The 27,993-nt window shown below is 35.9% G+C and overlaps 1 protein-coding gene across 1 annotated transcript; it reads left to right on the forward strand.

The window, feature by feature from the left end:
* Positions 1-41: 41 nt before the first annotated feature.
* On the forward strand, positions 42-27,859 carry LOC103511639 (calcitonin gene-related peptide type 1 receptor-like). Its single transcript, XM_026825341.1, has 7 exons — positions 42-202; positions 2,080-2,196; positions 5,184-5,290; positions 13,996-14,087; positions 16,218-16,304; positions 25,585-25,873; positions 27,678-27,859. Exons 1-7 carry the CDS (start codon positions 46-48, stop codon positions 27,828-27,830), a joined length of 1,002 nt encoding a protein of 333 aa, XP_026681142.1. The 5' UTR covers positions 42-45; the 3' UTR covers positions 27,831-27,859.
* The last annotated feature ends 134 nt before the right edge of the window (positions 27,860-27,993 follow it).

Here is a 27,993-nt window from a genome sequence, read left to right on the forward strand (position 1 = left end):
CATTTGTTACTTTGTTCTTTTTGTTTCAGATCAACGCCAGCAGCAATGTCAGATGAGTCGGATTTCGTCATCACTCCATCGTCCACCAACCTGACGTCCAACGTCAAGCTGTTAGAAAAGACGTCAGAAATCCTCTTCCTACTCAGACTGTACGAAAAATGTGAGGCCCAGAAGAAAGATTTCGACCACGTTATGTTCAATGGTGAGTGGTGACTTGAAAATAACATTACCTTAAGCATCTAGTAATTATTTTGGTAAATAAATTGGTAGGTAATTAATGAACAACGTTCTTGTAATTGTTATATAATTACAGTTATTTTATGTGTACCTACTTAAATTTCAAATTTATACATCCCGACAAATTTATCCCTTTTGGTTCACAATGGAAATTCCATCGCTCATTTTAATTCCAACTCATTTTCTCATTATTATTTTTTCGAAATAGGTACCTACCTATTCCAGAACAATAAATTATACCCTTCAAGTGGAGGCTTCCTTTCCCACCTTTTCTCCTTAGTTCACAAGAAATAAGAATACTTAAAGGAGAAACACAATAATAGAGGGAAAAGAGGAAGGGAAAAAATAAATAATGGAAGTAATAATGAAAATGATAAGCATGACAAGAAATTTTTCTTCTTACAAAGCCAAAGAAAATGAGAATAAAAGTGGAACAAGAAGGAAAATGAAAGGATTAGTAAATAATAAGAAAATGTTCCACTTTTATCTAAACAATCTAAAGCCTTTTCAATTTCTATTAACGACAATCATAATCATCTACTCGTAAAGTCGTTTTCCAGGCACTTTCTCACCTCACCTCGCCCTGAGACATCCTTATTATCCAGAATATCCAGTCTTTTAAGAAATCGAGAACCTGCTGCAAGTTTGCAGTTTTCAAAAGATAATGCTTCCATTATTTCTGCAGATAATCTAACTAAGGTACCTACATAACTAAGTTTAGTATAAAGTATACTATGTACCTACTTATTTAGGGCGGTATAAATAAACTATTAACAAAAATATGTACCTACCTACTTAGAATGAAGTTGTTTCTTTAGAAGACAAGGAACAGCTACTGTTATACTCGTAATGTATTACCTTATTATATTTCATAATACTTTTATATCTAGGAACGTATATCTAATTTTTTTAATTATGCATGTATCCAGATCCAGAGTGTTCTTATACACATTAAATTTATGTATTATGAAGATATTATGACGTACCTATATCTACTTATGGAGAATGCCTTTGTTGAAAAAGTTTAAAAAGCTTTCTTGTGTTGCGTAGGAAAAAAGGTTGAAGTAAATAATAAAATATACCTAGTTATTGTATATCATTATATGACGCTATTACCTAAAGGCCCAAAAAACTTTACTTACATAAGATTCTAATATTATATCTGCTATCATATAAAATTTAATACCTATTCGTTATAAGGTTTGTGATTAAATAAAACCACAAATCCATATCCTTTCCTGTTAAACAAAGTATTTGTCCACACACAATGAAATGTAAAATGTACGAGTACCTACATGATTATTATGTATCTAGGAACAATATAAAATTGAGAGAGGACATTCAACGTTATTTCTTCTTCACAGGATTCGCTTTGAGGACATGTCTGGAAAATGGAACCTGGTTTCAGCATCCTGTGACGAGGAAGTTCTGGTCTAACTATACCACCTGTATTGACATTGAGGATCTCAAGGTAAGAGTGGATGAAAATGACAAAAAGTAACCTAACCCAAGACGGTACATGAAAATATTTTCTGCAGATATTTTGTTATTAAACTACTTATTGGCTAAAAATATCGTTATTAACTCCGGCTTGATGTGATTTTTTTCAACTTTTCCAATATAAACGCTCGATAGCACCTTCTTTTCATTTTAATATTAATCTTTCCTTTTAGTGGTTAGAGATAGTTACCTAGAAATAGGTATACATTATACATTATGTACCACCTAGGTACCAGCTCTCTAACCACCTTGAACTTCATGTTTCAAACTTTATCTCTAGGTAAGTCAAAATTAAACTTGTTGAAGCATGCAAATTTCAAATCGTCAAACTTTTGTTCCCAGATTCGACGCTCTACTGTCCGACAATGTTCGACGGTTGGTCCTGTTGGAACGCCACTTTGGCAGGAGAAACGGCCAGAACTCCATGTCCAAACTTTATCGTAGGATTCGACAGCAGACGTAAGTTTTTAAATGGGACCAAAATTCTTTGTATCCTCTTCACAGTCATTTAATTCTGGCAAATACATAGATTTATATTTCATATAGCTGATGCATTTGATGTGCCTATGCAGCCTATAATAGGTAGGTACCTATTTCTCGGTTCGTATATTACATAGGTACTTTTCTCACCTACTTAGATATGTAGTTAGGAATCTAAGTAAAGTTTAAAAATCATATGCTTATGAATCTAAGTAAAGGTTTAAACAATCATAATATATGTTTATTTACCAATAAAAATAGAAATTAGGTACCAAAAGAATATTTGTCCCTTTCTCTGCTACCTCTTTTTAGTCCGTCCTTCCTTTATTATTACAACAGTAATAAAAAGGTATAAGGGACGGACTATTGTATCCGCTTCGGTGTCGTCTGTCACTCTGTCTGTCTGTTCCCATAGAAGGACTTATCCCAACAGAGTCATTTGCTTGAGGCAGCCTCTATTTCATGGCTAATTGAAAAGGTACTCTAAATTACCAGGAGTAATGACACAGCTCATTCCCATCATAATGATTTAGTCAACTTCAATGCTGGTATCCAAAAAATCAGGGTACGTACCCAGTACGAACCTAGGTACTCGCATTATAATTGAGTAAGCTATTGGAATCACGTCTCTACAGTTTTTCCACGCAAGGAAAAGAAATGTCTATATTAGCCTTTGTTGTATTTTTATACAGACTGTATAGATATATCCAAACCCATAGAATGTTATTATGTATTACACACGTAGGTAATAATACATATTACAAACAAAGCGTGGGAAACCCGAAGCCTTTGTGCGTTGAATTTTCTACTCCACATGAAATTCATTATTCTGTGGAGTTTTCTTTTTTGGCAATGAAAGAAAGTTTCCCTTAGAAAGGAGCCTAGTAGGTACATTAGGCTGTTTCTTATTTTCCCTTAGGTAGTTACAGGCTGTATACTTAATATTTATTAGGTCTCTTCACAGTATATGTATACCTAATATAAGTACCTATTTCCAAACTACAAATACTTGGATGGTCTTGGTCAATGAACTCATTCATTCACACACTGATCGCTCTACCTCCAGAACCGCAACACCTAGAAACCCGAAATTTCGTGGTAATATGTATTACAAAGATGTTCTAGGTGTGCAATAAACGAGATCTTTGCTGAAAATATTCAAACCGGTCTCAAGTTATGATCAATTTTCCGTGGCGAAGCACGGACAACCTGGTACCTACTATAGAGTACTATAGTCACGGGATTCACGGGCAACCTGCTATAATATAAGCTAGGTAGGTATAACTTGGATGGTCTTGGTCAATGAACTCATTCATTCACACACTGATCGCTCTACCTCCAGAACCGCAACACCTAGAAACCCGAAATTTCATGGTAATATGTATTACAAAGATGTTCTAGGTGTGCAATAAACGAGATCTTTGCTGAAAATATCCAAACCGGTCTCAAGTTATGATCAATTTTCCGTGGCAAAGCACGGACAACCTGGTACCTACTATAGAGTACTATAGTCACGGGCAACCTGCTATAATATAAGCTAGGTATAAGTCTTTTAAAAATCATTTCAAGCTTCACGACCATTTTCTTTCTCAACATGAGAACTAAAGCACCATCGTCATTACCAGACACTCTAATCAGTCTAATCTCTTACCAGCTCTATTAGCTATTGAAAAGCAATTTTTCTTTCCCGTAAGAAATATGCAGGGCACGTATTGGACATTTATCCCTGATATTTTTCTGACGAGCTTGAGAAATGAGAACCTAAGTAGGTGCCTAACGTGACATCTGCCTCATAGATCTATTACCTACAGGGCCTATTACCTACAGGGCCTAACACACGGAGGAATGGCCTAATTGCCCCTGGGCTCCTAAATTGGGCTTGGAGTCAGCATTTTTTTTTTTTCAAGGAAAATAAAATACGGCTAGAGGTAAAAAGAAGTGAGGGACCAGAGTTAGCACCGGGGCTTTTTTGTCCCCCTCATTTGGAGAATTGTGTCAGCTCCCATGGCGTAGTGGTCACTGCGCTCGCCTTGCATGCGGGAGACCCGGGTTCGATTCCCGGGAGCGCACCACGTTCTATTCAAAAAACCGTTTTACGCAAAAAGGGCGAAAAATCCATATTTCCCTTTTTGCACCCAGCTCCTCAATTTTTTCTACATGTTTGTCTTTTTTTTTTTTTTTTTTTGCCACTGTCAGCTTTACCATATAAAAATAGGTAGGTACATAGAGGTTAGGAATAGAAAGACGTTTGCCTCTACGCCAAAATCAAATCGAGAAGGATAACAGGATAGGAGAAAGCAAGTCGAAAAACTTGTTCTGAAAACGAACCCTATCTGTTTAGGATAATATTCACCAACAATAAAATTTAACAATTTAGTTCCCCAGGTACCTACCTATATCTATTTCTCAGTTGTTGTTTTAATGGCAAAAAGAACGGCTTGATTATAAATCTAACTAAGGTACCTACATAACTAAGTTTAGTATAAAGTATACTATGTACCTACTTATTTAGGGCGGTATAAATAAACTATTAACTAAAATATGTACCTACTTAGAATGAAGTTGTTTCTTTAGAAGACAAGGAACAGCTACTGTTATACTCGTAATGTATTACCTTATTATATTTCATAATACTTTTATATCTAGGAACGTATATCTAATTTTTTTAATTATGCATGTATCCAGATCCAGAGTGTTCTTATACACATTAAATTTATGTATTATGAAGATATTATGACGTACCTATATCTACTTATGGAGAATGCCTTTGTTGAAAAAGTTTAAAAAGCTTTCTTGTGTTGCGTAGGAAAAAAGGTTGAAGTAAATAATAAAATATACCTAGTTATTGTATATCATTATATGACGCTATTACCTAAAGGCCCAAAAAACTTTACTTACATAAGATTCTAATATTATATCTGCTATCATATAAAATTTAATACCTATTCGTTATTTCTTCTTCACAGGATTCGCTTTGAGGACATGTCTGGAAAATGGAACCTGGTTTCAGCATCCTGTGACGAGGAAGTTCTGGTCCAACTATACCACCTGTATTGACATTGAGGATCTCAAGGTAAGAGTGGATGAAAATGACAAAAAGTAACCTAACCCAAGACGGTACATGAAAATATTTTCCCCTTCAAAAGGTTTATTTTCCTTTTTAAAGGTGTCAACCATCGATCGATGAACGATCAACGGCCGTTGACTATGTGTGGACACACCTTTATACTAAGAAGATCTGACCTCTTTTGAGGATCATTTCCTCCCTTTAGGAAAATACGGAAATTAGTTCAACCACTATTATTAGGTAGTATGGTAGCGCCTGTACTAAACCATTTCAGGCCATCGGAGGTCTAAGTCTAATTTCAATTTCCATTGGACCATCGCAGCGTTGAGTTTTCTGAAAGAAAAATCCACTTAACTTGTGTTCGTGTAAAAATCTAGGATTTTGTATTAGGAACAACCTAATATAAAATTCTGTGGACTCTGCGAAAAAAAGTCAAACCTGATTGTACTTGAGTAGAAACGGCCTACGTTCCCCCAGATAGCAATACAAACAAAAGCTTATCGCACAGAAACGGAAAATTACATGGGGGACAGTCAAAATGTTGGGGGACTCAGATGTGCGTTCGTTTTCAGGGATAGAAAAGGAGGAGGGAGAGAAAATGTCCGGGATACACATGTTTTATTAAAGATAACGTTAAATATTAATTGGATAATCCTGATGCTCGCTTTCTCGCCTTCTTCAACTCTCCAGATACATATTTCCTATAAAATTATTTATGAAGTTTTTCAATACTATCTGGACAACCTTGTGTCCATATCCCGGAGGAAAAATATTACTTCCTATGTAGGAAGACTCTTTGGACATCAAAGTAGTTCTTTGGACTTGAAAAAAAGTAATCCGAGCAAATATGTTTTAATTTTCATTATTCCTGAAAAAGAATGCCTGTGGCCATCATGAAATTGAATAGGTACCTACTTATGAAAGCATAAAGGTCGTAGATTTGAAGGAAAGTCTTTAGAAGGTAGGTATGATTATATATCTCTATGCCTAGTTTGTCCTATCTTGTACCTACGATTAAAGGAGTTTTGAAGGAAAGGTTTTGCAGCTAACTAGGTATAGGTAAATAGGTGCTTTCTTGTCACTAATAAATTTCCTCTTGTACCTATCTATGCAAGACTGTGTTAGGAAAGGGAGTTTTCAGTCTCATTCTGGCAGTATAAACGGGGTATATTATATTCTAGCATGCAAGTTTTGCATAATGTACCTACGTAAATAATTGGTGTGTACCCTTTTACTGTACCCAAGGAACATACAGAATACACGAGAGAATTTTCTCATAAAAAAGCCTCTCATGCGGTATTCTAATGCATATGAGTGTTGCTGTCAGTCAACAGTTTTCTTCTTTCCTCAAGTTGCCTCTTTATGAACACGATTTTCCACGGGCCTTGGCTCTGACCTCTCCTAACATCATAATATCCTACCGTAACGATGAGATGACGGTAATAAAGTGCTTTCTATTATAGTAGAATGATCCTTCCTCTTTCTTCATCCTTCATTTTATCCGTAAAAAAAAAGAAAAAAAATCATTTTCTCCGTAAAAAAATCTATTATGCACAGTGTTGGGCGGAAGAAACATGGGGATTCAGCGGCTTTAGACACACAAAAAATTGAACATGTAACCAATATAAACGCTCGATAGCACCTTCTTTTCATTTTAATATTAATCTTTCCTTTTAGTGGTTAGAGATAGTTACCTAGAAATAGGTAGATATTATACATTATGTACCACCTAGGTACCAGCTATCTAACCACCTTGAATTTCATGTTTCAAACTTTATCTCTAGGTAAGTCAAAATTAAACTTGTTGAAGTATGCAAATTTCAAATCGTCAAACTTTTGTTCCCAGATTCGACGCTCTACTGTCCGACAATGTTCGACGGTTGGTCCTGTTGGAACGCCACTTTGGCAGGAGAAACGGCCAGAACTCCATGTCCAAACTTTATCGTAGGATTCGACAGCAGACGTAAGTTTTTAAATGGGACCAAAATTCTTTGTATCCTCTTCACAGTCATTTAATTCTGGCAAATACATAGATTCATATTTCATATAGCTGATGCATTTGATGTGCCTATGCAACCTATAATAGGTAGGTACCTATTTCTCGGTTCGTACCTATATTACATACTTTTCTCACCTACTTAGATAATTATGTAGTTAGAAATCTAAGTAATGGTTTAAAAATCATATGCTTATGAATCTAAGTAAAGGTTTAAAAAATCATATGTTTATTTACCAATAAAAATAGAAAGTAGGTACCAAAAGAATATTTGTCCCTTTCTCTGCTACCTCTTTTTAGTCCGTCCTTCCTTTATTATTACAATAGTAATAAAAAGGTATAAGAGACGGACTATTGTATCCGCTTCGGTGTCGTCTGTCACTCTGTCTGTCTGTTCCCATAGAAGGACTTATCCCAACAGAGTCATTTGCTTGAGGCAGCCTCTATTTCATGGCTAATTGAAAAGGTACTCTAAATTACCAGGAGTAATGACACAGCTCATTCCCATCATAATGATTTAGTCAACTTCAATGCTGGTATCCAAAAAATCAGGGTACGTACCCAGTACGAACCTAGGTACTCGCATTATAATTGAGTAAGCTATTGGAATCACGTCTCTACAGTTTTTCCACGCAAGGAAAAGAAATGTCTATATTAGCCTTTGTTGTATTTTTATACAGACTGTATAGATATATCCAAACCCATAGAATGTTATTATGTATTACACACGTAGGTAATAATACATATTACAAACAAAGCGTGGGAAACCCGAAGCCTTTGTGCGTTGAATTTTCTACTCCACATGAAATTCATTATTCTGTGGAGTTTTCTTTTTTGGCAATGAAAGAAAGTTTCCCTTAGAAAGGAGCCTAGTAGGTACATTAGGCTGTTTCTTATTTTCCCTTAGGTAGTTACAGGCTGTATACTTAATATTTATTAGGTCTCTTCACAGTATATGTATACCTAATATAAGTACCTATTTCCAAACTACAAATACTTGGATGGTCTTGGTCAATGAACTCATTCATTCACACACTGATCGCTCTACCTCCAGAACCACAACACCTAGAAACCCGAAATTTCGTGGTAATATGTACCTATTACAAAGATGTTCTAGGTGTGCAATAAACGAGATCTTTGCTGAAAATATCCAAACCGGTCTCAAGTTATGATCAATTTTTCGTGGCAAAGCACGGACAACCTGGTACCTATAACTATAGTCACGGGATTCACGGGCAACCTGCTATAATATTAAGCTAGGTATAAGTCTTTTAAAAATCACTTCAAGCTTCACGGCCACTTTCTTTCTCAACATGAGAACTAAAGCACCATCGTCATTACCAGACACTCTAATCAGTCTAATCTCTTACCAGCTCTATTAGCTATTGAAAAGCAATTTTTCTTTCCCGTAAGAAATATGCAGGGCACGTATTGGACATTTATCCCTGATATTTTTCTGACGAGCTTGAGAAATGAGAACCTAAGTAGGTGCCTAACGTGACATCTGCCTCATAGATCTATTACCTACAGGGCCTAACACAGGGGGGAATGGCCTAATTGCCCCTGGGCTCCTAAATTGGGCTTGGAGTCAGCATTTTTTTTTTTTTTTTTTTCAAGGAAAATAAAATACGGTTAGTTTGAACTTTGAACTTTTTCCTTAGAACGGAAAATTAAATTTGAATTTTCGACATTTTACAGTTATTTTTTCGGAGTTTTGACCTCGGTTTTTACCCATTTACAACTGCTCCATTGCAGTGTAATGAAAACTGGCACAGCTTGACAGAAAGGCATAATGGATATAATTAAATTGTAAGCTTTTTGAAGGTCACCCGAGTATTTGGTGTCAGTGCGGCAAAACGTGAATTTATTTTTTAAAGGTTGACAAATTTTATTGCTCTCAAAAGGTTTCAATGTCACTTTTTCTTGTTTCTAAAAACGAATTATGTATTTTTTTAACTTCGAAGCAAGTTCTTATGTTTTACCTTGAACCTAACAAATACCTTTAACACTTCAATTTTCATGTAAGGAATATTTATGAACCCGCAAGCTATTTTAGTAAAATAAATTTTGTGTTCAAAGCTAATATTAATGGTTAGGTAGGTAATTAGAATTACGAAATTTATAATCAGTCTGAGAGGCTCAAACACCCTAGGCTGAAGAGCTCAACGCTTTCTCAGAATATTAATGTGGACCATTAACAAAGTAAACGTTGGAAAAGTTTCGAGTGGAAAAGATAATAAATTATTAGACATGATCGGTGTCTTATTGCTTATTGGTGTCGTACATACTGATACCTTCTACGACTTGTAAGCCTCAGGGCCCCTTTCATTGTAAGATTAAAAAATTAATCGTCTCTTACATTCTTTAACTGTAATCAAATCGAACGCATTCTATTTAAAGTAGATATAGGTACATACCTACTTTAAATTTAAAGTGATACATTTTTGTTTTTAAAACAAAGAGACAATAGATAATTATGCTGAACAAGAAGATGGCAAAAATTGGGTTGTAGGTATGTATGTACAGACATAGGTATATGTTTACTTGAAAGGGAAAGTGAAAACATCAAAACAAAAAGAAAATTAATTCAAAATAAAAAGAGGAAGGAGAACAGCAAATAAACAAGAAAATTCGTGGGAAAATAAAAAACCATCCGAATGGAGAGGAAAAGTCAAAAAGTTAATGTCTGTTTACCTTATCTATCTATGTATGTTCTCTCGACAGAAAATATAGAGGAAAGAGGCTGAAAGCTACGAAAAAATCTGGGCAAACAATCGGAATGTTTAGGGAAAAACAACATGGAAAATGGGATAAAAAAACGGGTTCTGTCTTGAATTGAGGAGCTAAGGGCAAAAAGGGCAATAAATGAAAATCATCAAACTGAGATATTTAACTTTAAAGTTTTCAATTTTTCATCAAAATCCTTGAAAATTATGTTTACAAAAACGCTGTAACTCATCGAAAAAAAAAGTTATCACTGCAGTGCAAAAAAGTTATCAAAAAAAGTTATCACATAGGAGAAAGCAAGTCGAAAAACTTGTTCTGAAAACGAACCCTATCTGTTTAGGATAATATTCACCAACAATAAAATTTAACAATTTCGTTCCCCAGGTATATCTATTTCTCAGTTGTTGTTTTAATGGCAAAAAGAACGGCTTGATTATAAATCTGAGTAACTAGTACCTACATAATTAAGTTTAGTATAAAGTACTATGTACCTAACTTATTTAGGGCGGTATAAATAAACTATAAACTAAACTATGTACTTAGAATGAAGTTTAGAAGACAAGGAACAGCTACTGTTATAATGTATTACCTTATTATATTTCATAATACTTTTGTATCTAGGAACGTATATCTATTTTTTTTTTTTAATTATGCATGTATCCAGAGTGTTCTTAAACACATTAAATTTATGTATTATGAAGATATTATGATGTACCTATATCTACTTATGGAGAATGCCTTTGTTGAAAAAGTTTAAAAAGCTTTCTTGTGTTGCGTAGGAAAAAAAGGTTGAAGTAAATAATAAAATATACCTAGTTACTGTATATCATTATATGACGCTATTACCTAAAGGCCCAAAAAACTTTACTTACATAAGATTCTAATATTATCTGCTACCTATCATATAAAATTTAATATTCGTTATTTCTTCTTCTTCACAGGATTCGCTTTGAGGACATGTCTGGAAAATGGAACCTGGTTTCAGCATCCTGTGACGAGGAAGTTCTGGTCCAACTATACCACCTGTATTGACATTGAGGATCTCAAGGTAAGAGTGGATGAAAAAGATAAAAAGGAATCTAACTTAAGACCGTATATGAAAATATATTCCCCTTCAAAAGGTTTATTTTCCTTTTTAAAGGTGTCAACCATCGATCGATGAACGATCAACGGCCGTTGACTATGTGTGGACACACCTTTATACTAAGAAGATCTGACCTCTTTTGAGGATCATTTCCTCCCTTTAGGAAAATACGGAAATTAGTTCAACCACTATTATTAGGTAGTATGGTAGCGCCTGTACTAAACCATTTCAGGCCATCGGAGGTCTAAGTCTAATTTCAATTTCCATTGGACCATCGCAGCGTTGAGTTTTCTGAGAGAAAAATCCACTTAACTTGTGTTCGTGTAAAAATCTAGGATTTTGTATTAGGAACAACCTAATATAAAATTCTGTGGACTCTGCGAAAAAAAGTCAAACCTGATTGTACTTGAGTAGAAACGGCCTACGTTCCCCCAGATAGCAATACAAACAAAAGCTTATCGCACAGAAACGGAAAATTACATGGGGGACAGCCAAAATGTTGGGGGACTCAGATGTGCGTTCGTTTTCACAGGGATAGAAAAGGAGGAGGGAGAGAAAATGTCCGGGATACACATGTTTTATTAAAGATAACGTTAAATATTAATTGGATAATCCTGCTCGCTTTCTCGCCTTCTTCAACTCTCCAGATATACTTGAGTAGAAACGGCCTACGTTCCCCCAGATAGCAATACAAACAAAAGCTTATCGCACAGAAACGGAAAATTACATGGGGGACAGTCAAAATGTTGGGGGACTCAGATGTGCGTTCGTTTTCAGGGATAGAAAAGGAGGAGGGAGAGAAAATGTCCGGGATACACATGTTTTATTAAAGATAACGTTAAATATTAATTGGATAATCCTGATGCTCGCTTTCTCGCCTTCTTCAACTCTCCAGATACATATTTCCTATAAAATTATTTATGAAGTTTTTCAATACTATCTGGACAACCTTGTGTCCATATCCCGGAGGAAAAATATTACTTCCTATGTAGGAAGACTCTTTGGACATCAAAGTAGTTCTTTGGACTTGAAAAAAAGTAATCCGAGCAAATATGTTTTAATTTTCATTATTCCTGAAAAAGAATGCCTGTGGCCATCATGAAATTGAATAGGTACCTACTTATGAAAGCATGAAGGTCGTAGATTTGAAGGAAAGTCTTTAGAAGGTAGGTATGATTATATATATCTCTATGCCTACTTTGTCCTATCTTGTACCTACGATTAAAGGAGTTTTGAAGGAAATGTTTTGCAGCTATAACTATAGGTAAATAGGTGCTTTCTTGTCACTAATAAATTTCCTCTTGTACCTATATCTATGCAAGACTGTGTTAGTAAAGGGACTTTTCAGTCTCATTCTGGCAGTATAACGGGGTATATTATATTCTAGCATGCAAGTTTTGCATAAATGTACCTACGTAAATAATTGGTGTGTACCCTTTTACTGTACCCAAGGAACATACAGAATACACGAGAGAATTTTCTCATAAAAAAGCCTCTCATGCAGTATTCTAATGCATATGAGTGTTGCTGTCAGTCAACAGTTTTCTTCTTTCCCCAAGTTGCCTCTTTATGAACACGATTTTCCACGGGCCTTGGCTCTGACCTCTCTTAACATCATAATATCCTACCGTAACGATGAGATGACGGTAATAAAGTGCTTTCTATTATAGTAGAATGATCCTTCCTCTTTCTTCATCCTTCATTTTATCCGTAAAAAAAGAAGAAAAAAATCATTTTCTCCGTTAAAAAAAATCTATTATGCACAGTGTTGGGCGGAAGAAACATGGGGGATTCAGCGGCTTTAGACACACAAAAAATTGAACATGTACTCGGGGTTTTCCTCGTCAGATTTTGCCTTTCTATTTTTTTCCCTTTTTGAGGCTTTATGATAGGATGTTTACGCAGAGCTCTCCCACACAACCAATATTTCTTTTTCTAGTGCCTATTCGTTACCGAATGTTCGTATGACTTTTTTGGCTGCTGCTTCGAAGAGGCTTTATGATAGGATGTTTACGCAGAGCTCTCCCACACAACCAATATTTCTTTTTCTAGTGCCTATTCGTTACCGAATGTTCGTATGCCTTTTTTGGCTGCTGCTTCGAAGTGTCCTCTTGTTGAAGAAGTGGCGAACCAGATTCTCACTTCTCAGGTTCTTCAGTCAAGATATTCATTCACCTTCTTCCAACACTCCTTTACCCATCTAATTTTCTCTATAGGCTACACACTTCTGACAAATCAACAACAGGGGCCGTACCCCAAGAAACGCTAGACCAAAAATCTAGCAACATTAAAACGCAAAATTTACTCAGTAGGTATACACATTTAATATCACACATGGCCTTGCTGCTTAGCGTGTAAATAAATAAATTCAATTATTATTATTAGTATTATTATCTTTATTTTTCGAGAGCCATATTTGAAGTAAACTGTCTAAAAAGTTACGTTCTTGTACCGCATATGGTGCAATACATTGACGTGGGAAGTGTGGGTACAATTCCCACTGTGCTATGATATGTCATGTGAAACGTGGGTATACCGCACTCACAGAATGAGAAATGTATGACAGTTGACAGGAGAGATTTTACTGATACTATGATATGGGCTTGAGAGCTTGTAAACTTTAGGAACAACAGAATTTGAGTGAAAGTTTATGTAGATACCTACATATTTGTTAAATTTACGAAATTTAAAATATCGTGCCTTTTTTATTGTTACATCAGTTTACCTATATAGCGACAAATCAGATCTCTTCTGATCTCATGCTCAAGAATGTATTCCAATGAATGTATTTGTACTTTTTTTTTTCTTTTTTGGCATTGGTAATATGACCTTTGGCCCAACCATACAGCCAGATTTGTATTGTATATTCCTCAAAACAAAATATTTATGTCTTATTATTCACAGTTCAGAAAAGCAATGAACATCATCTACATATCCGGATATTCCATATCTTTGGCAACACTTCTCATTTCCCTCGTCATTTTCCTCATATTCAAGTAAGTACCAAGTATAATATTATACCTATTTAGTCGTACATATTTTGTTATGGAAATATGTACCTATGTAGGCAAAAAAGGTCTCTATGCGAGTACATAATGTTGTAAAAATTTTGTGCCTGGAAAAATGTGCCTTTGATGAAACGGACACAGAAAGCTAAGCTAAGATGTTGTAAAGGTCAAATGAGTCTTAGATGAATTTTATACTTTAGGTACTAAAAATGAGTACATGAAAGGATAACTACTCAAATTCCTCTAGCTAAAATATACCTTCAAGAGATGATCAAATAACTAGATCTAAGGTGAGACACAAAACAAGCCTGACTGAAAATGTCACGTACTTTTCTTTCCTTTCCCAAGCAACTTTGTTTGCATAACATAGCAAGAAATGTCTTATTTTCTCTTCTTGAATAGATTACCTCTAGAGCTTGGTAGGTAGGTACATCAATTTCCATTTTTTCTTGATCTTTCGAGAAAACAGAGCCATTCCAAAGCTACGAAAATAGATTGACTTTTTTCTTTCAATTTCATTCTCTCCTCTATGACAATTTGACAAATGGAATTCTCAAGATGCATGCACAAAGTTTCTTCCCTTTTAGATCCCTATTTGCCTTGATCTAAATTTTTTGTTTTACCTCTTGTAAGTTCCAAATATAACTTGGAATATGTAACTTTTTTTTACCAAGTATAACGAATGGTAGGTTTAAGTTTCCGATGATGCAATGGCCTTTCGAGAAAACAGTCATTCCAAAGTGCTGATTTTTTTTTCTCCAATTTATTGACTGTATTGTGAAAAGACCAGGAATTTTAAGTAATACCAGTTTGTACCATGTACGTATTTGGGCTAATATGGTTTTGTTTTAACTCCCATCTTATTCACATGATGGGTGTAGGTATTTACGTGATCTAAATCAAATCTGAGGAAGCAAATATTTCGACATTCCTTCATCCCCTTTTCCAATATCGCAAAGTGACTTGTTTTTAGGATTTAAATTCAATAAAATTATCATAAATTGATTTTTGAAGTACATGTTCAGATTGTTCAGCAGCTCTTCTGTTCCTTAGGTCAAATTAAATTTTAAAGGTACTTAAGTAGGTACCTATAGGTAAATGAAAAATGTCAAAACAAAACAAAATTTGAAATATTCTGTATCTGTTTGTGTCTTCGCAGGCCCTGATTTTAATAATGGGTATTTTTAGCTAAATCCCCTTTAGGGACGTTGAACATAGCAAGATACCCAATCACCCAAGGTTTGTGAAACGCTGAAATTCTGTTTCGTGTTAATATAGGCCGGGCGGTGCTGCGAACTCTTGACGTTCGCGCGCCTCCCGGCGCGCTTGATTATCAAAAGTGTCGACAATTAATTAAAAAAAAAAAAACTACCCTCAATGAGTTTATGCTGATTTTATTTTCTTGTCTGTTTCCTTTTGGAACTTTTCTTTCCTCTACAACATAATAAAATGAGGTTCAATTTAAGCTTCAATTCCTTTGCTGATCCTCAGGGGTGAAGAGTATTTCTGAAAGTAAGTTTAACTTTAACTCCACACCCACCATGCCTGGAAGCATTCGGGACTTTTTTTCTCATTTGAACGAAAGCTTTTGATTATTCCTACCTAAAAGATTTTCATCATAAAGTACCCTACCATGTGTATTTTGTTTGTAGAGAATTCGTGCCACATGTGTTTTGAACAATGGAACATTGATTCATTGTGTTCTTTAGTCTCCTACAGGGTATCCCGGAAATCGAGTGGATTTTATATTTTTTAGAGCTTTTTGGCGTAAAATTCTAAAAATAGACAGAAAAGAGTTCCAATTTGAAGCTTGTTTTTCTACACTTTGAAGCGGTTAGCGCTGGAGCAATCTTCAAACTATGAGTGGCAGAGTCTTTAAAAGGACCATTTCAATGAAAGTTGCCGGATATCTTTCAAGTAAACATAATAGATTCAAATTTATTCAAATATCCTTGGCAAACACTTTCTGGCGCCAATTTTATTTACCTAGCCCGAAACCAGATCTCTTCTGATCTCATGCTCAAGAATGTAACGCCAAAACGACTGTCAAGTATTATTTATATGTAACAGATTGATTCCTCAAAACAATATATTTATGTCTTATTATTCACAGTTCAGAAAAGCAATGAACATCATCTACATATCCGGATATTCCATATCTCTGGCAACACTTCTCATTTCCCTCGTCATTTTCCTCATATTCAAGTAAGTACCAAGTATAATATTATACCTATTTAGTTGTACATATTTTGTCATGGAAATATGTACCTATGTAGGCAAAAAAAGGTCTCTATGCGAGTACATGGTATACCGCACTCACAGAATGAGAAATGTATGACAGTTGACAGGAGAGATTTTACTGATACTGTGATATGGGCTTGAGAGCTTGTAAACTTTAGGAACAACAGAATTTGAGTGAAAGTTTATGTAGATATTTGTTAAATTTACCGAAATTTAAAATATCGTGCCTTTTTTTTATTGTTACATCAATTTTATTTACCTAGCCCGAAACCAGATCTCTTCTGATCTCATGCTCAAGAATGTAACGCCAAAACGACTGTCAAGTATTATTTATGTAAAAGATTGATTCCTACGAGTACATAATGTTGTAAAAATTTTGTGCCTGGAAAAATGTGCCTTTGATGAAACGGACACAGAAAGCTAAGCTAAGATGTTGTAAAGGTCAAATGAGTCTTAGATGAATTTTATACTTTAGGTACTAAAAATGAGTACATGAAAGGATAACTACTCAAATTCCTCTAGCTAAAATATACCTTCAAGAGATGATCAAATAACTAGATCTAAGGTCTAAGGTGAGACACAAAACAAGCCTGACTGAAAATGTCACGTACTTTTCTTTCCTTTCCCAAGCAACTTTGTTTGCATAACATAGAGAGAAATGTCTTATTTTCTCTTCTTTAATAGATTACCTCTAGAGCTTGGTAGGTAGGTACATCAATTTCCATTTTTTCTTGATCTTTCGAGAAAACAGAGCCATTCCAAAGCTACGAAAATAGATTGACTTTTTTCTTTCAATTTCATTCTCTCCTCTATGACAATTTGACAAATGGAATTCTCAAGATGCATGCACAAAGTTTCTTCCCTTTTAGATCCCTATTTGCCTTGATCTAAATTTTTTGTTTTACCTCTTGTACGTTCCAAATATAACTTGGAAAAGGTTTTTTTTTTTTTTTTTTTTACCAAGTATAACGAATGGTAGGTTTAAGTTTCCGATGATGCAATGACCTTTCGAGAAAACAGAGTCATTCCAAAGCTCCGCTGATTTTTTTTTCTCCAATTTATTGACTGTATTGTGAAAAGACCAGGAATTTTAAGTAATACCAGTTTGTACCTTGTACGTATTTGGGCTAATATGGTTTCGTTTTAACTCCCATCTTATTCACATGATGGGTGAAACGCGGCCCTAGGTATTTACGTGATCTAAATCAAATCTGAGGAAGCAAATATTTCTAGCTCCTGACATTCCTTCATCCCCTTTTCCAATATCGCAAAGTGACGTGTTTTTAGGATTTAAATTCAAGAAAATTATCATAAATTGATTTTTGAAGTACATGTTCAGCAGCTCTTCTGTTCCTTAGGTCAAATTGAATTTTAAAGGTACTTATAGGTAAATGAAAAATGTCAAAACAAAACAAAATTTGAAATATTCTGTACCTGGTTGTGTCTTCGCAGGCCCTGATTTTAATAATGGGTATTTTCAGCTAAATCACCTTTGGGGACGTTGAACTTGGCAAGACACCCAATCACCCAAGTGCCATAAGCAGAAGGTTCTTGGTCAAGAATCTCAAAGCTCTGATTAGGTTTTTGGATAAAAATAAAAAAGTTTGTGAACTAATAAAACCACAAATCCGTATCCTTTCCTGTTAAACAAAGTATTTGTCCACACACAATGAAATGTAAAATGTACACGATTATTATGTATCTAGGAACAATATAAAATTGACAGAGGACATTCAACTTTCTGACCTCACATGACTTTGTAGGTTCGGACTTTATAAAACTTATAATACGTAGGTATGTGTAATATTACCTACGAGTATAATTATTATATCCTGTTCCTGTAGGTCTAAGTACTTGATTTCCAAAGGCTTTTTTCCAACCTATATAGGTATCATTGTCTGTAATTGCTTATTGTATAATCTTAAGTTAAACTTAAGACAGGGAATGAGCTACCTTAAACTCAGCTTGGAATCCTAGATAGGTACAAATTTACAAAAATAAAACAAAGTGAGGAAAGTAGATTGTTTGAGGTGATGATTTTTTTTTTAAATTCTAATCCAACTGTTTTTACATTATAACTGATCTACACCTTGGATGATTTTGATCAATTTTTGCTGAATTATCATGAGCATAGAGAGGAGTCTGAAGGGATCCGCAGACCAAAAAGATATTTGAGAGATCCTGGAAATATCATAGAAAATCTTGATGATGATCAGTTCTATAACAGATATAGGAAAGTTGATCCCTTTTTTGCTTTCTTTATTTCTAATGGTATTTCAATTCTGCGAGGAAATGTTAGTTATTTTGACGTCCTTGACTAAACTTAGACTTCTGAAGACATACGTATTTTCCATATTAACATACGGCTGCGAAGCTTGGACTATACACCCCGAATTCGGAAAGAAAATAACGTCATTTGAACTTTGGTGCTACAGAAGGATGTTGAAGGTGTCATGGGTCGACAAGATTACCAACGTGGAAATATTGAGAAGAATGGGAAAGTCTACTCCAGAACTTCTGAAAGACATAAGAGAAAGAAAATTAAAGTTTGCAGGACATATGATGCGAGGATCGAGTGGGCAGCTACTATTGGATATCATAGAAGGAGATGTTGAAGGACCAAGACCAAGAGGACGACCAAGAAGAATGTGGCTGGACGATGTGAAAGAATGGTTAGGAGTGAGAAGCTATGAAGAGTGCAAGGAGCTGGCAATGAACCGAGAACTTTTTAGAACAACAGTTACAAGACGTCTAGCAACCATCGACCACGATGACGCTACATGATGATGATGATGATGATGATGATGATGATGATGATGATGATGATGATGATGATGATGATGATGATGATGATGATGATGATGATGATGATGATGATGATGATGATGATGATGATGATGATGATGATGATGATGATGATGATGATGATGATGATGATGATGATGATGATGATGATGATGATGATGATGATGATGATGATGATGATGATGATGATGATGATGATGATGATGATGATGATGATGATGATGATGATGATGATGATGATGATGATGATGATGATGATGATGATGATGATGATGATGATGATGATGATGATGATGATGATGATGATGATGATGATGATGATGATGATGATGATGATGATGAGAAATCCAAAAATAGGGCCAAACTTTTCCCAATCCCATCTCTCGAATCCAGGACAAACCACATTGAAGTTTTCTTGCATTAGACATGAAGCAAATTTACAACTATCTAAAATAAAAATGAATATAATTGAACGCAGCCTAGTCAAGTCTGTAGTGCGTCTACCCTTGTAAGCGCTAGGCCGCGGGATCGATTCCCGCCCGGGGCGGATTTCATCCTGATGGGATAATGTTCGTTCTGTCTCCTTCTCTCTTCGATTTCGGGACGATAAGACCATAGCAGTTACAATTCCCTCTGTCAAACCTCTTTAAAAAAAAGAACTCGAGTGGAAGTGTAACCACTAGGTGAATTTAAGCCTAAAACATATTCTCTACCAACTCTTTTGGATTCAGTATTTCAACTCAGATTTGGAGTTCAGGGTTTCAACTTTCACAATAACAATAAGGTTCCCATGTAGGTACATTGGTACATACCTACATTGATGGCTACATACATACTTTCCTATGTAGATAGCTAAATACATACTAGTTTAGGTATGTATTCCGTTTTTTCCTCCAAGTTTAATTACAAGGATATTTTCCGGTTGACTCTCTAACGACGTATACGAGTAGGTATATGTACCTGTGCGACTATGTAGGTATGAGTTTAGCTGTATGTAGATATATCATTATAATAAACTGATCTTTTTTTTTAAGAACTACCTACCTATGTAGGTACAATTTATTAAAGATATTAAATTTTTAGGTTTTCGGTAAAGAAGTAAGCACGTAAGTAGGTACATACATAATACCATTTACTAAAATAAGTAGAAATATTATATAAGGTACTACCTAGGTGAAACTTGAAACATTTGAGATTCTACCTAAGAAGGTACCTACGTACCTACTTAGCTCCGTTATTACTTTCGAATGTAGAAGTGAGTGGGTACTTTAAGCTCCAAGTATGTAAGCGGAACTTTTTTTAAAATGACTTTTAATCTCTAATAAACTTGGCTATGTTTTCTCGACTAGCATTTCGCACGAATATGACTTTTTTTTGGGAATAATTTTACTGTCCCTTTTTTGTACAGGGATTGTACATGTGACGTGCTATGGCTACATTGGTTTCTCTCGTGAGAAGGAAGACAAGATAGCAGAAAGCCGGTGGAGAGAGAAGGAAGACGAGATAGCAGAAAGCCAGCCGTTCCGAGAACGAACTTATCTGTTTAGGACAAAATCCACTTTGGGCGATAATCAAACCCACGACCTAGAGCTTACAACTTTGAAACTTTACACTCCAAGCTCCAAGCTAACAGTATAGTGTTAGTTTGAAAGGTCACCTTGAAAGTTTCATTGTTAACCTTGAAAAAATCAAAAGCAGACAGAGAAAGATGACGTTATAGGAATGGGAAGCTGACGAACAAGGTGAAGACGAAGTGAGAAAAAAGTGAATAATTAACGATGGAAACTTTTTTTTCTCACAAGGTAAGAAAACTATAATAACGACCTTTCGACAGCAAAGTAGATAAATTGCCAGTTATTAATGGTGGAAGTTTTGAGATGCTTGTTTTTTTATTTTATTTTTTATTTTTTTAAAGAGGTTTGACAGAGGCAGTAGCAGTTCGCTAGGGTCTTATCCTCCCGAAATCGAAGAGAGAAACTCTCAGTGAACTGTTTCGGATTTCTTTCTCCAGAGAAAAGAAAAGAGAAAATCGGGAGGGAGAGAAAGAGAGAGATTAAAAACAATGTGATAGGTGGATAGGAAACTAGGAAGTAATTATGTACAAAAGAACAGAATATAGGTAATATTATCCAGATTTTAGAAGATACCCCAAGTACTCACTATTTGATGTCTTCCAGAGAGGTATGCCTGACGTAGGCATACACGGAGGTGATAATGAGGGGGACCACCCATCCGATGAAGTGGAACCATCTCATGAGTGAAGTGTCTTTCACGAAGACCACTACCAGGGCTAGATGGAGGTGCAGCCCCTCTTTTTCTTAAAAAAAAGAGGTTTGACAGAGGGAACTGCTAGGGTCTTATCCTCCCGAAATCGAAGAGAGAAGCTCTCAGTGAACTGTTTCGGATTTCTTTCTCCAGAGAAAAGAAAAGAGAAAATCGGGAGGGAGAGAAAGAGAGATTAAAAACAATGTGATAGGTGGACAGGTAACTAGGAAGTAATTATGTACAAAAGAACAGAATATAGGTAATATTATCCAGAATTTAAAAGATGGTACCCCAAGTACTCACTATTTGATGTCTTCCAGAGAGGTATGCCTGACGTAGGCATACACGGAGGTGATAATGAGGGGAACCACCCATCCGATGAAGTGGAACCATCTCATGAGTGAAGTGTCTTTCACGAAGACCACTACCAGGGCTAGATGGAGGTGCAGCCCCTCGCAGAACATCCAGAAATAATTGGCCACCATGAAATACTGGAGGAGTATGTGGAGAATCTGACAATGTTGCTGAGAAAAACAAAAAGATGCACATTATTTCTTACCGTTTACCTATACAATGTTTATAAATATTGTTTATGGATACTTTTTTTATAGTCTTCCACACGGACTCGAGTTTCACCTACTTTTTAGTCTCCTCCGAGGGATCTGACTACAAACAAGTGGTAGAGAACGCCTCAGGTATAATTTTGGAGAATAGAATAGAATATACCTTGTTTATACTGCCAGCATAGGACTGAAAAGTACTCTCGCAGTCTAAACAAAGTCTTATCTATAACTTGATTGGTAATAATTGTAAAAGATTACATGTACCTATAACATTAAGAGAACAAAGAAAAACAATAAGACCTATCTAAATTACATAAAAAAAAGAAAAATCAACAATGGAGAAATAACTTAACTTCGCCCCGGTTTGAACTTTAACCGCCGTATGTATGAAAATTCGTTTCAAGTTAATCTTAAGCTAAACTTGGCTAAGCAAAATTTCAGCTCAAGTTTAACTTGAGAATATTTGGTATGTATGAAACATTTCCAACTTCATCTTAGTCAAGATCAATCTCAAGACAAACATCTTGTTGAACCAAAGAGGTTTTTGGGAGGTTTTTCATTTTAACCAATAGGATTACTGATAAATAGCGGGAAAATTTAAATGTGTGTTTAAAAAAAAAAATAAATAAATAATTGTTATCTATTTGTTCATAAGTTTGGAATTCATATATGATATCACTCCTCTTAAAAGTATAGCTCTTGAGCAGTTTGATGTTTGCTAATCCAGAGAACTAATAATAGTAGTAGTAGTGCTTATTTATACTGCTCGCATAGGACTGAAAAGTCCCTTTACTCCAGCAGTAGGCTACCACTATTATTGTGGTAAATTCTCAAATTATATTGAGGATAAAATTCCAAACCTCGGCTGGGATTGAACCCACGCCCTCCTGTTTACCAGGCGAGTGCCTTGACCACTACACCACCGAGGCAGGCATATTTATTTTTTCAGGCATAATAACTGTGAACATATTTATTTTATCTCTTATAAGAGTAGGTGGTACTAAGGTCATGGCTCTGTATTAGCAAACATGAAATTATTGATATTATAATGCTGGCTACTCAAACCCATTCAAACCCTGCAGTCCCTGCACAACCTTCATTTACCCAAGAAGTGGTTCATAAATAGTTTCTAAAGCACAAAGTTATGTGCTTTAAAACCCTACCCATGATTCAGGATAACCATTATTAATAATTATCAAAGTTGTTCAAGAATTCATTCCCTGAGGGATGGCACACATAACATACTGCCAACATTTCCTCGCAGAATTGAAATACCATTAGAAATAAAGAAAGCAAAAAAGGGATCAACTTTCCTATATCTGTTATAGAACTGATCATCATCAAGAGAACGAACATTATCCCATCAGGATGAAATCCGCCCCGGGCGGGAATCGATCCCGCGGCCTAGCGCTTACAAGGCAGACTCACTACCGACTTAACTAGGCTGGCGTTCATTTATCATTTATTATTAGATTTGTAAATTTGCTTCATGTCTAATGCAAGAAACTTCAATGTGGTTTGTCCTGGATTCGAGAGATGGGATTGGGAAAAGTTTAGCCCTATTTTTGGATTTCTCATCATCATCATTTTTCTCCTCTTCCTCCTCCTCCTCCTCCTCCTCCTCTTCCTCCTCCTCATCCTCCTCCTTCTTCTTCTTCTTTTTCTTTGGAAATGAGAAGAGAACTTCAAAATGGAGTAAGGTCTCAACAGTTTCATTTGATTACGAGATTATTTCCTGAGGATATTTGAACCACAATTTTAATGTAATATTTGATAATATTGATGATAATAATAAAAATAATACCTATTCCATCTTTAGGTAGGGTAAGTGTACCATTTATTCGCCCACCTAAAAAACGTACCATTTATTGGCCTACCTGCCCACATTTATTTTTCTAATTTTTGTTTTTACCTATGACTACACTTTTTGAATAGCACTGGTTCGATAGCAGTCTTTAAGCCCTTTCTTTTCATGAAATTGGATCTTGAAAAAGTTCGGACTTATGTGGCGTATGGTACAGGTGGGCCAATAAATGGTACGTTTTTTTAGGTGGGCGAATAAATGGTACACTTAGCCTATTATGTAAGACAGGTAGGTACCTAGATGTAATGTTTCTAGGTATGTGATCATGCCAAAGACTTAGATAACCACACACGAAACTTTTTTCTCTTCTCTCTCCCTCTCTTCTTCTCTTCCCCTATCTTTTATTCCCATTTTCTCATCTCCCCTTCTTCCTAGTATTCATTCCCGTTTTATTTTTTCCTCTTTATTCAACTTTTATATCGTTCCTTTTCTTTCTCTCTCTCTCTTCCTCTCCCCTCTCTCTCTTTCTTCTCTCTCGCTTTCACTCTCCCAGTATTCATTCTCTTTCCTCCTCTTCCTCCTCCTCCTTCTTCTTCTTCTCTCTCTCTCATTGAATTGCTCACTGTTCTGTCACAAAACGATATTGCTGTACGAGATAGCGGTAGCAAAAAGCAATGTTACTGGCATTGGTTCCCTTTCCCTTCTATTCAAGTAATTCAAGTGCCCATGCCGAGCTTCTATTTAGAACTAGGACATTATACATTTATAGCAAAGCTTCTACCTATTTAGAACTAGGACATTGTACATTTATAGCAAAGCTTTATGTGGCGATGAAAACGATCTTGTCTACTTTTTTTCTCTACAAATTTCAAACTACCATTTTGCACTACAAATTTTATGGTAAGTACCTACCTAGCTACAAAATTTCTCCAGCAAATAACCTAAATCAACAGTATAACAGTGGTGGAACAAATTGTAGTTTCTACTAAATACGAGTAGGTAGTCAGGTATCTACCTAAGTACCTGGATACCTATTTCAAGTTCCACCATCTACTGGTTCTAAAATACTATTCACAATCTATGTTGGTCCACTTTTGGATGTTTTCCAAGAATTTCCACTTTCAAAAAACCCTAAAGTGTGTCTGAAAATTATTCCGTAAGTCCTGGGGTTGTAACATATTCTCAGTAATTTTGGCATCTCCACTAAAGATGTGGATATATTGTATAGCACATTGCATACACACATTAGTTTTCGGGCGTTCATAAGAATTGCTGTTCCCATTCCCAACTTGGGAAATACTTACCTACCATACCTCTCAGAAAGGAAGAGAGAGAGGGAGAAATGAAGAATAAAAGTTTCACAAACAGAATAAGACTTTTTGACACGAACATTACCTTCTTCATTTTCTCTCTCCCTCTCTCTCTCTCTCTCTCCTTCCCTCCCTTTCTCTCTCTTCTTTTTGTCACCTTGCTATGCCACTTTTAGGTACATCATGATTTGAATGTAGGTTGGTAGGTACTTATGGAGTTAGACACTTCGAATGTCTTTTTTCAGCTCTTCCCTTTTGTAATTTTGACATCTCCACGAATATTAAAAGTTGATAATAATTAGGTATGTTCTTTGTATTGCACACACTGTTCTTGGGCGTCCTTTGTAATTTTGACACCTCCACCAATATGGTAATTTTGAAATCTAAACCGAGGTACTACATATTTACAAGATTGTATGGTTTGTATCGTTAATTGTCTGCCTCATTGTTTCTCACACTCTACTAATGTACCTACATATTCCTGTTTCTGTTTTCAGCTGTTGGATGAACGATGCCCATTCCCGCTGGATCCTGACAGTTCCCGTCTGTCTCTCCATCCTCGTGAACTTGGCCATCCTAATGAACGTCCTCCGCGTACTACTTACCAAACTCCACAGCAACTCCACCAATCCTGCCCCGATTGGGATTCGGAAGGCTGCGCGCGCAGCTCTCATTCTGGTCCCCCTGTTTGGACTCCATCACATCCTCCTACCGTTTCGTCCCGAACCGAAATCGCCGTGGGAAATGGTGTACGATGTGTTTTCGGCTGTCCTCGTGTCTAGTCAGGTTAGTTCCAAGGAGAAAGGTTTATAGACCACGACCACAATAAATAGATAATAATGCAGTGAACCCTCCCCTCCTCCTCCTCCTCCCCCTCCTCCTCCACCCCCTCCACCTCCGATAAGAGCATGAATAAGAGAGGATACCTCCAAACAACGAACACCTCCGAAAGGTACACTTTTTGAGGAACGGAGTTTTTATTAGTTTCTTAAAATAAAAACTCCGAATAGCGGATGCTTTGTTGACACTTTTTACTCTCATAGGGTTAAAGAAATTAACAATAGATTACCGAAGATGAAATCTTTCAAGGTTAATGGTTTTTGTCTATCACTGACCTGACCTGTCTGTCATTCTCAGTCTTGCGTTTAAAATTTAATAAAACAATGACGTGGAGTTACATAAATGTTCCTTTCAATTCTAATCTAGCTTTCTTCTTTCACTCTTTACCCGACTTCACTGTATTGGTTTCTTCTTCTTCTTCTTCTTCTTCTTCTTCTTCTTCTTCTTCTTCTTCTTCTTCTCCTTCTCCTTCTCTTCCTTCCTCTCCTCCTGCTTCTTTCTTTTTCTTTCGACATTTCAACCTTTCTCACTGATACTTCGAACTTATTTGCTGCTCCTTAATAATTTCTTTTTCATCCATCATATTATGCGTCCATTCTCCCCTCTTCTTTGTAATTGGTTTCTTTATACAATTTACAAATTCGTTATTTAATAATTGGACTTTAAAATAATATTATGTAACTACTCGTATATCTTTTACTTTTTACTTTCCTTATCCTATAGGAAGGAAAGTAATGTAATCGGGTCAAATTTTCGATGGTCAGTTTCCTTCCCCTCCTCCTGCTTCTTTCTTTTTCTTTCGACATTTCAACCTTTCTCACTGATACTTCGAACTTCTTTGCTGCTCCTTAATAATTTCTTTTTCATCCATCATATTATGACTCCATTCTCCCCTCTTCTTTGTTATTGGTTTCTACATATATACAATAATTTAAATTCGTTATTTAATTGGTCTCTAAAATAATATTATATAACTACTCGTATATCTTTTACTTTTTACTTTCCTTATCCTATAGGAAGGAAAGTAATGTAATCGGGTCAAATTTTCGATGGCCAGTTTTTAGTGCCAAAACACGTTTTGAGGTCCCTAGAGCCTAAATCCAAAGTTTCAGTGTGTGTGTCTGTCTGTAAACAAAATATCTCGAGAACGGTGAGAGCTAGAGACTTGAAATTTGGTATGTACCTAGCTGTCAAATATGACAAGGATGCGACATGAAACTTTTGGTTAAGACCGGTGCAACGGTTGGCGGCATTTTACCGCTTTTTGGCGGTTTTCGGTGTAATTTAACAATATCTCGGGAACGGTATAAGCTAGAGACTTGAAATTTGGTATGTAGTTAACAAATGTGACAAGGATGCAACACAAAATGTTTGGTTGAGATGGTTGCTGCGCTTGGCGGTATTTTGACCACTTTTGGACGACAAAACGTTTGGTTGAGATGGTTGCAGCGCTTGGTGGTATTTTGACCGCTTTTCGACAGATTTCGACCGTTTTTTGGCGGTTTTCAGCTATAGCGACAAAACGGTTAGAGATATTGTAAAAGTTAGGGTAAAAGAACTCTCAAATAAGCATCATTCAATAGGATAAGGAAAGTCGTGTGATGTTCACAACAGATTTTTTTTTTTTTTTAGAGGTTTGACAGGCGGAACTGTGAGAGAGAAGGAAGACAGGATAGGAAATAACCAACCGTTCCGAGAACGTCTTTTAATTTAGTTTCTACTTATCTCTCCCACCTGGTTTCTATTTCAGGGACTCTGCGTGTCCATCTTATTCTGTTTCGCCAACGTGGACGTTCATGGTGCGTTCAGGAAAATGTTCTATCGACTTCAGAGGCGTGGTACTCACAGTACTATGGTTCTGCATACCAACTACTGTCACAGTACTCGTGAGTTCCAATTATGACAGTCGATACGAAGCTACAGTACGGGGTCCCCGAATAAACATTGTAGGACCTCACAGCAACTGTGAATTGATACAACTTGCTTCTTCAAGAACTTCAAAAGCCAGCCTAGTTAGAACTTCAAAAGCCAGCCTGGTTGGTAGTGCGTCTGCATTGTAAGCGCTA

The sequence above is a fragment of the Diaphorina citri genome, unplaced genomic scaffold (assembly GCF_000475195.1).
Source record: "Diaphorina citri unplaced genomic scaffold, Diaci psyllid genome assembly version 1.1 scaffold735, whole genome shotgun sequence".
Taxonomy (NCBI): Eukaryota; Metazoa; Arthropoda; class Insecta; order Hemiptera; family Psyllidae; genus Diaphorina; species Diaphorina citri.

Excerpts from the sequence above, each read along its gene's own strand:
- LOC103511639 (XM_026825341.1), top strand. The coding sequence starts at position 46 with ATGTCAGATGAGTCGGATTTCGTCATCACTCCATCGTCCACCAACCTG. Across the intron at positions 2,197-5,183 it reads CGTAGGATTCGACAGCAGAC|GATTCGCTTTGAGGACATGT; the intron begins GTAAGTTTTTAA and ends TCTTCTTCACAG. Across the intron at positions 5,291-13,995 it reads TTGACATTGAGGATCTCAAG|TTCAGAAAAGCAATGAACAT; the intron begins GTAAGAGTGGAT and ends TATTATTCACAG.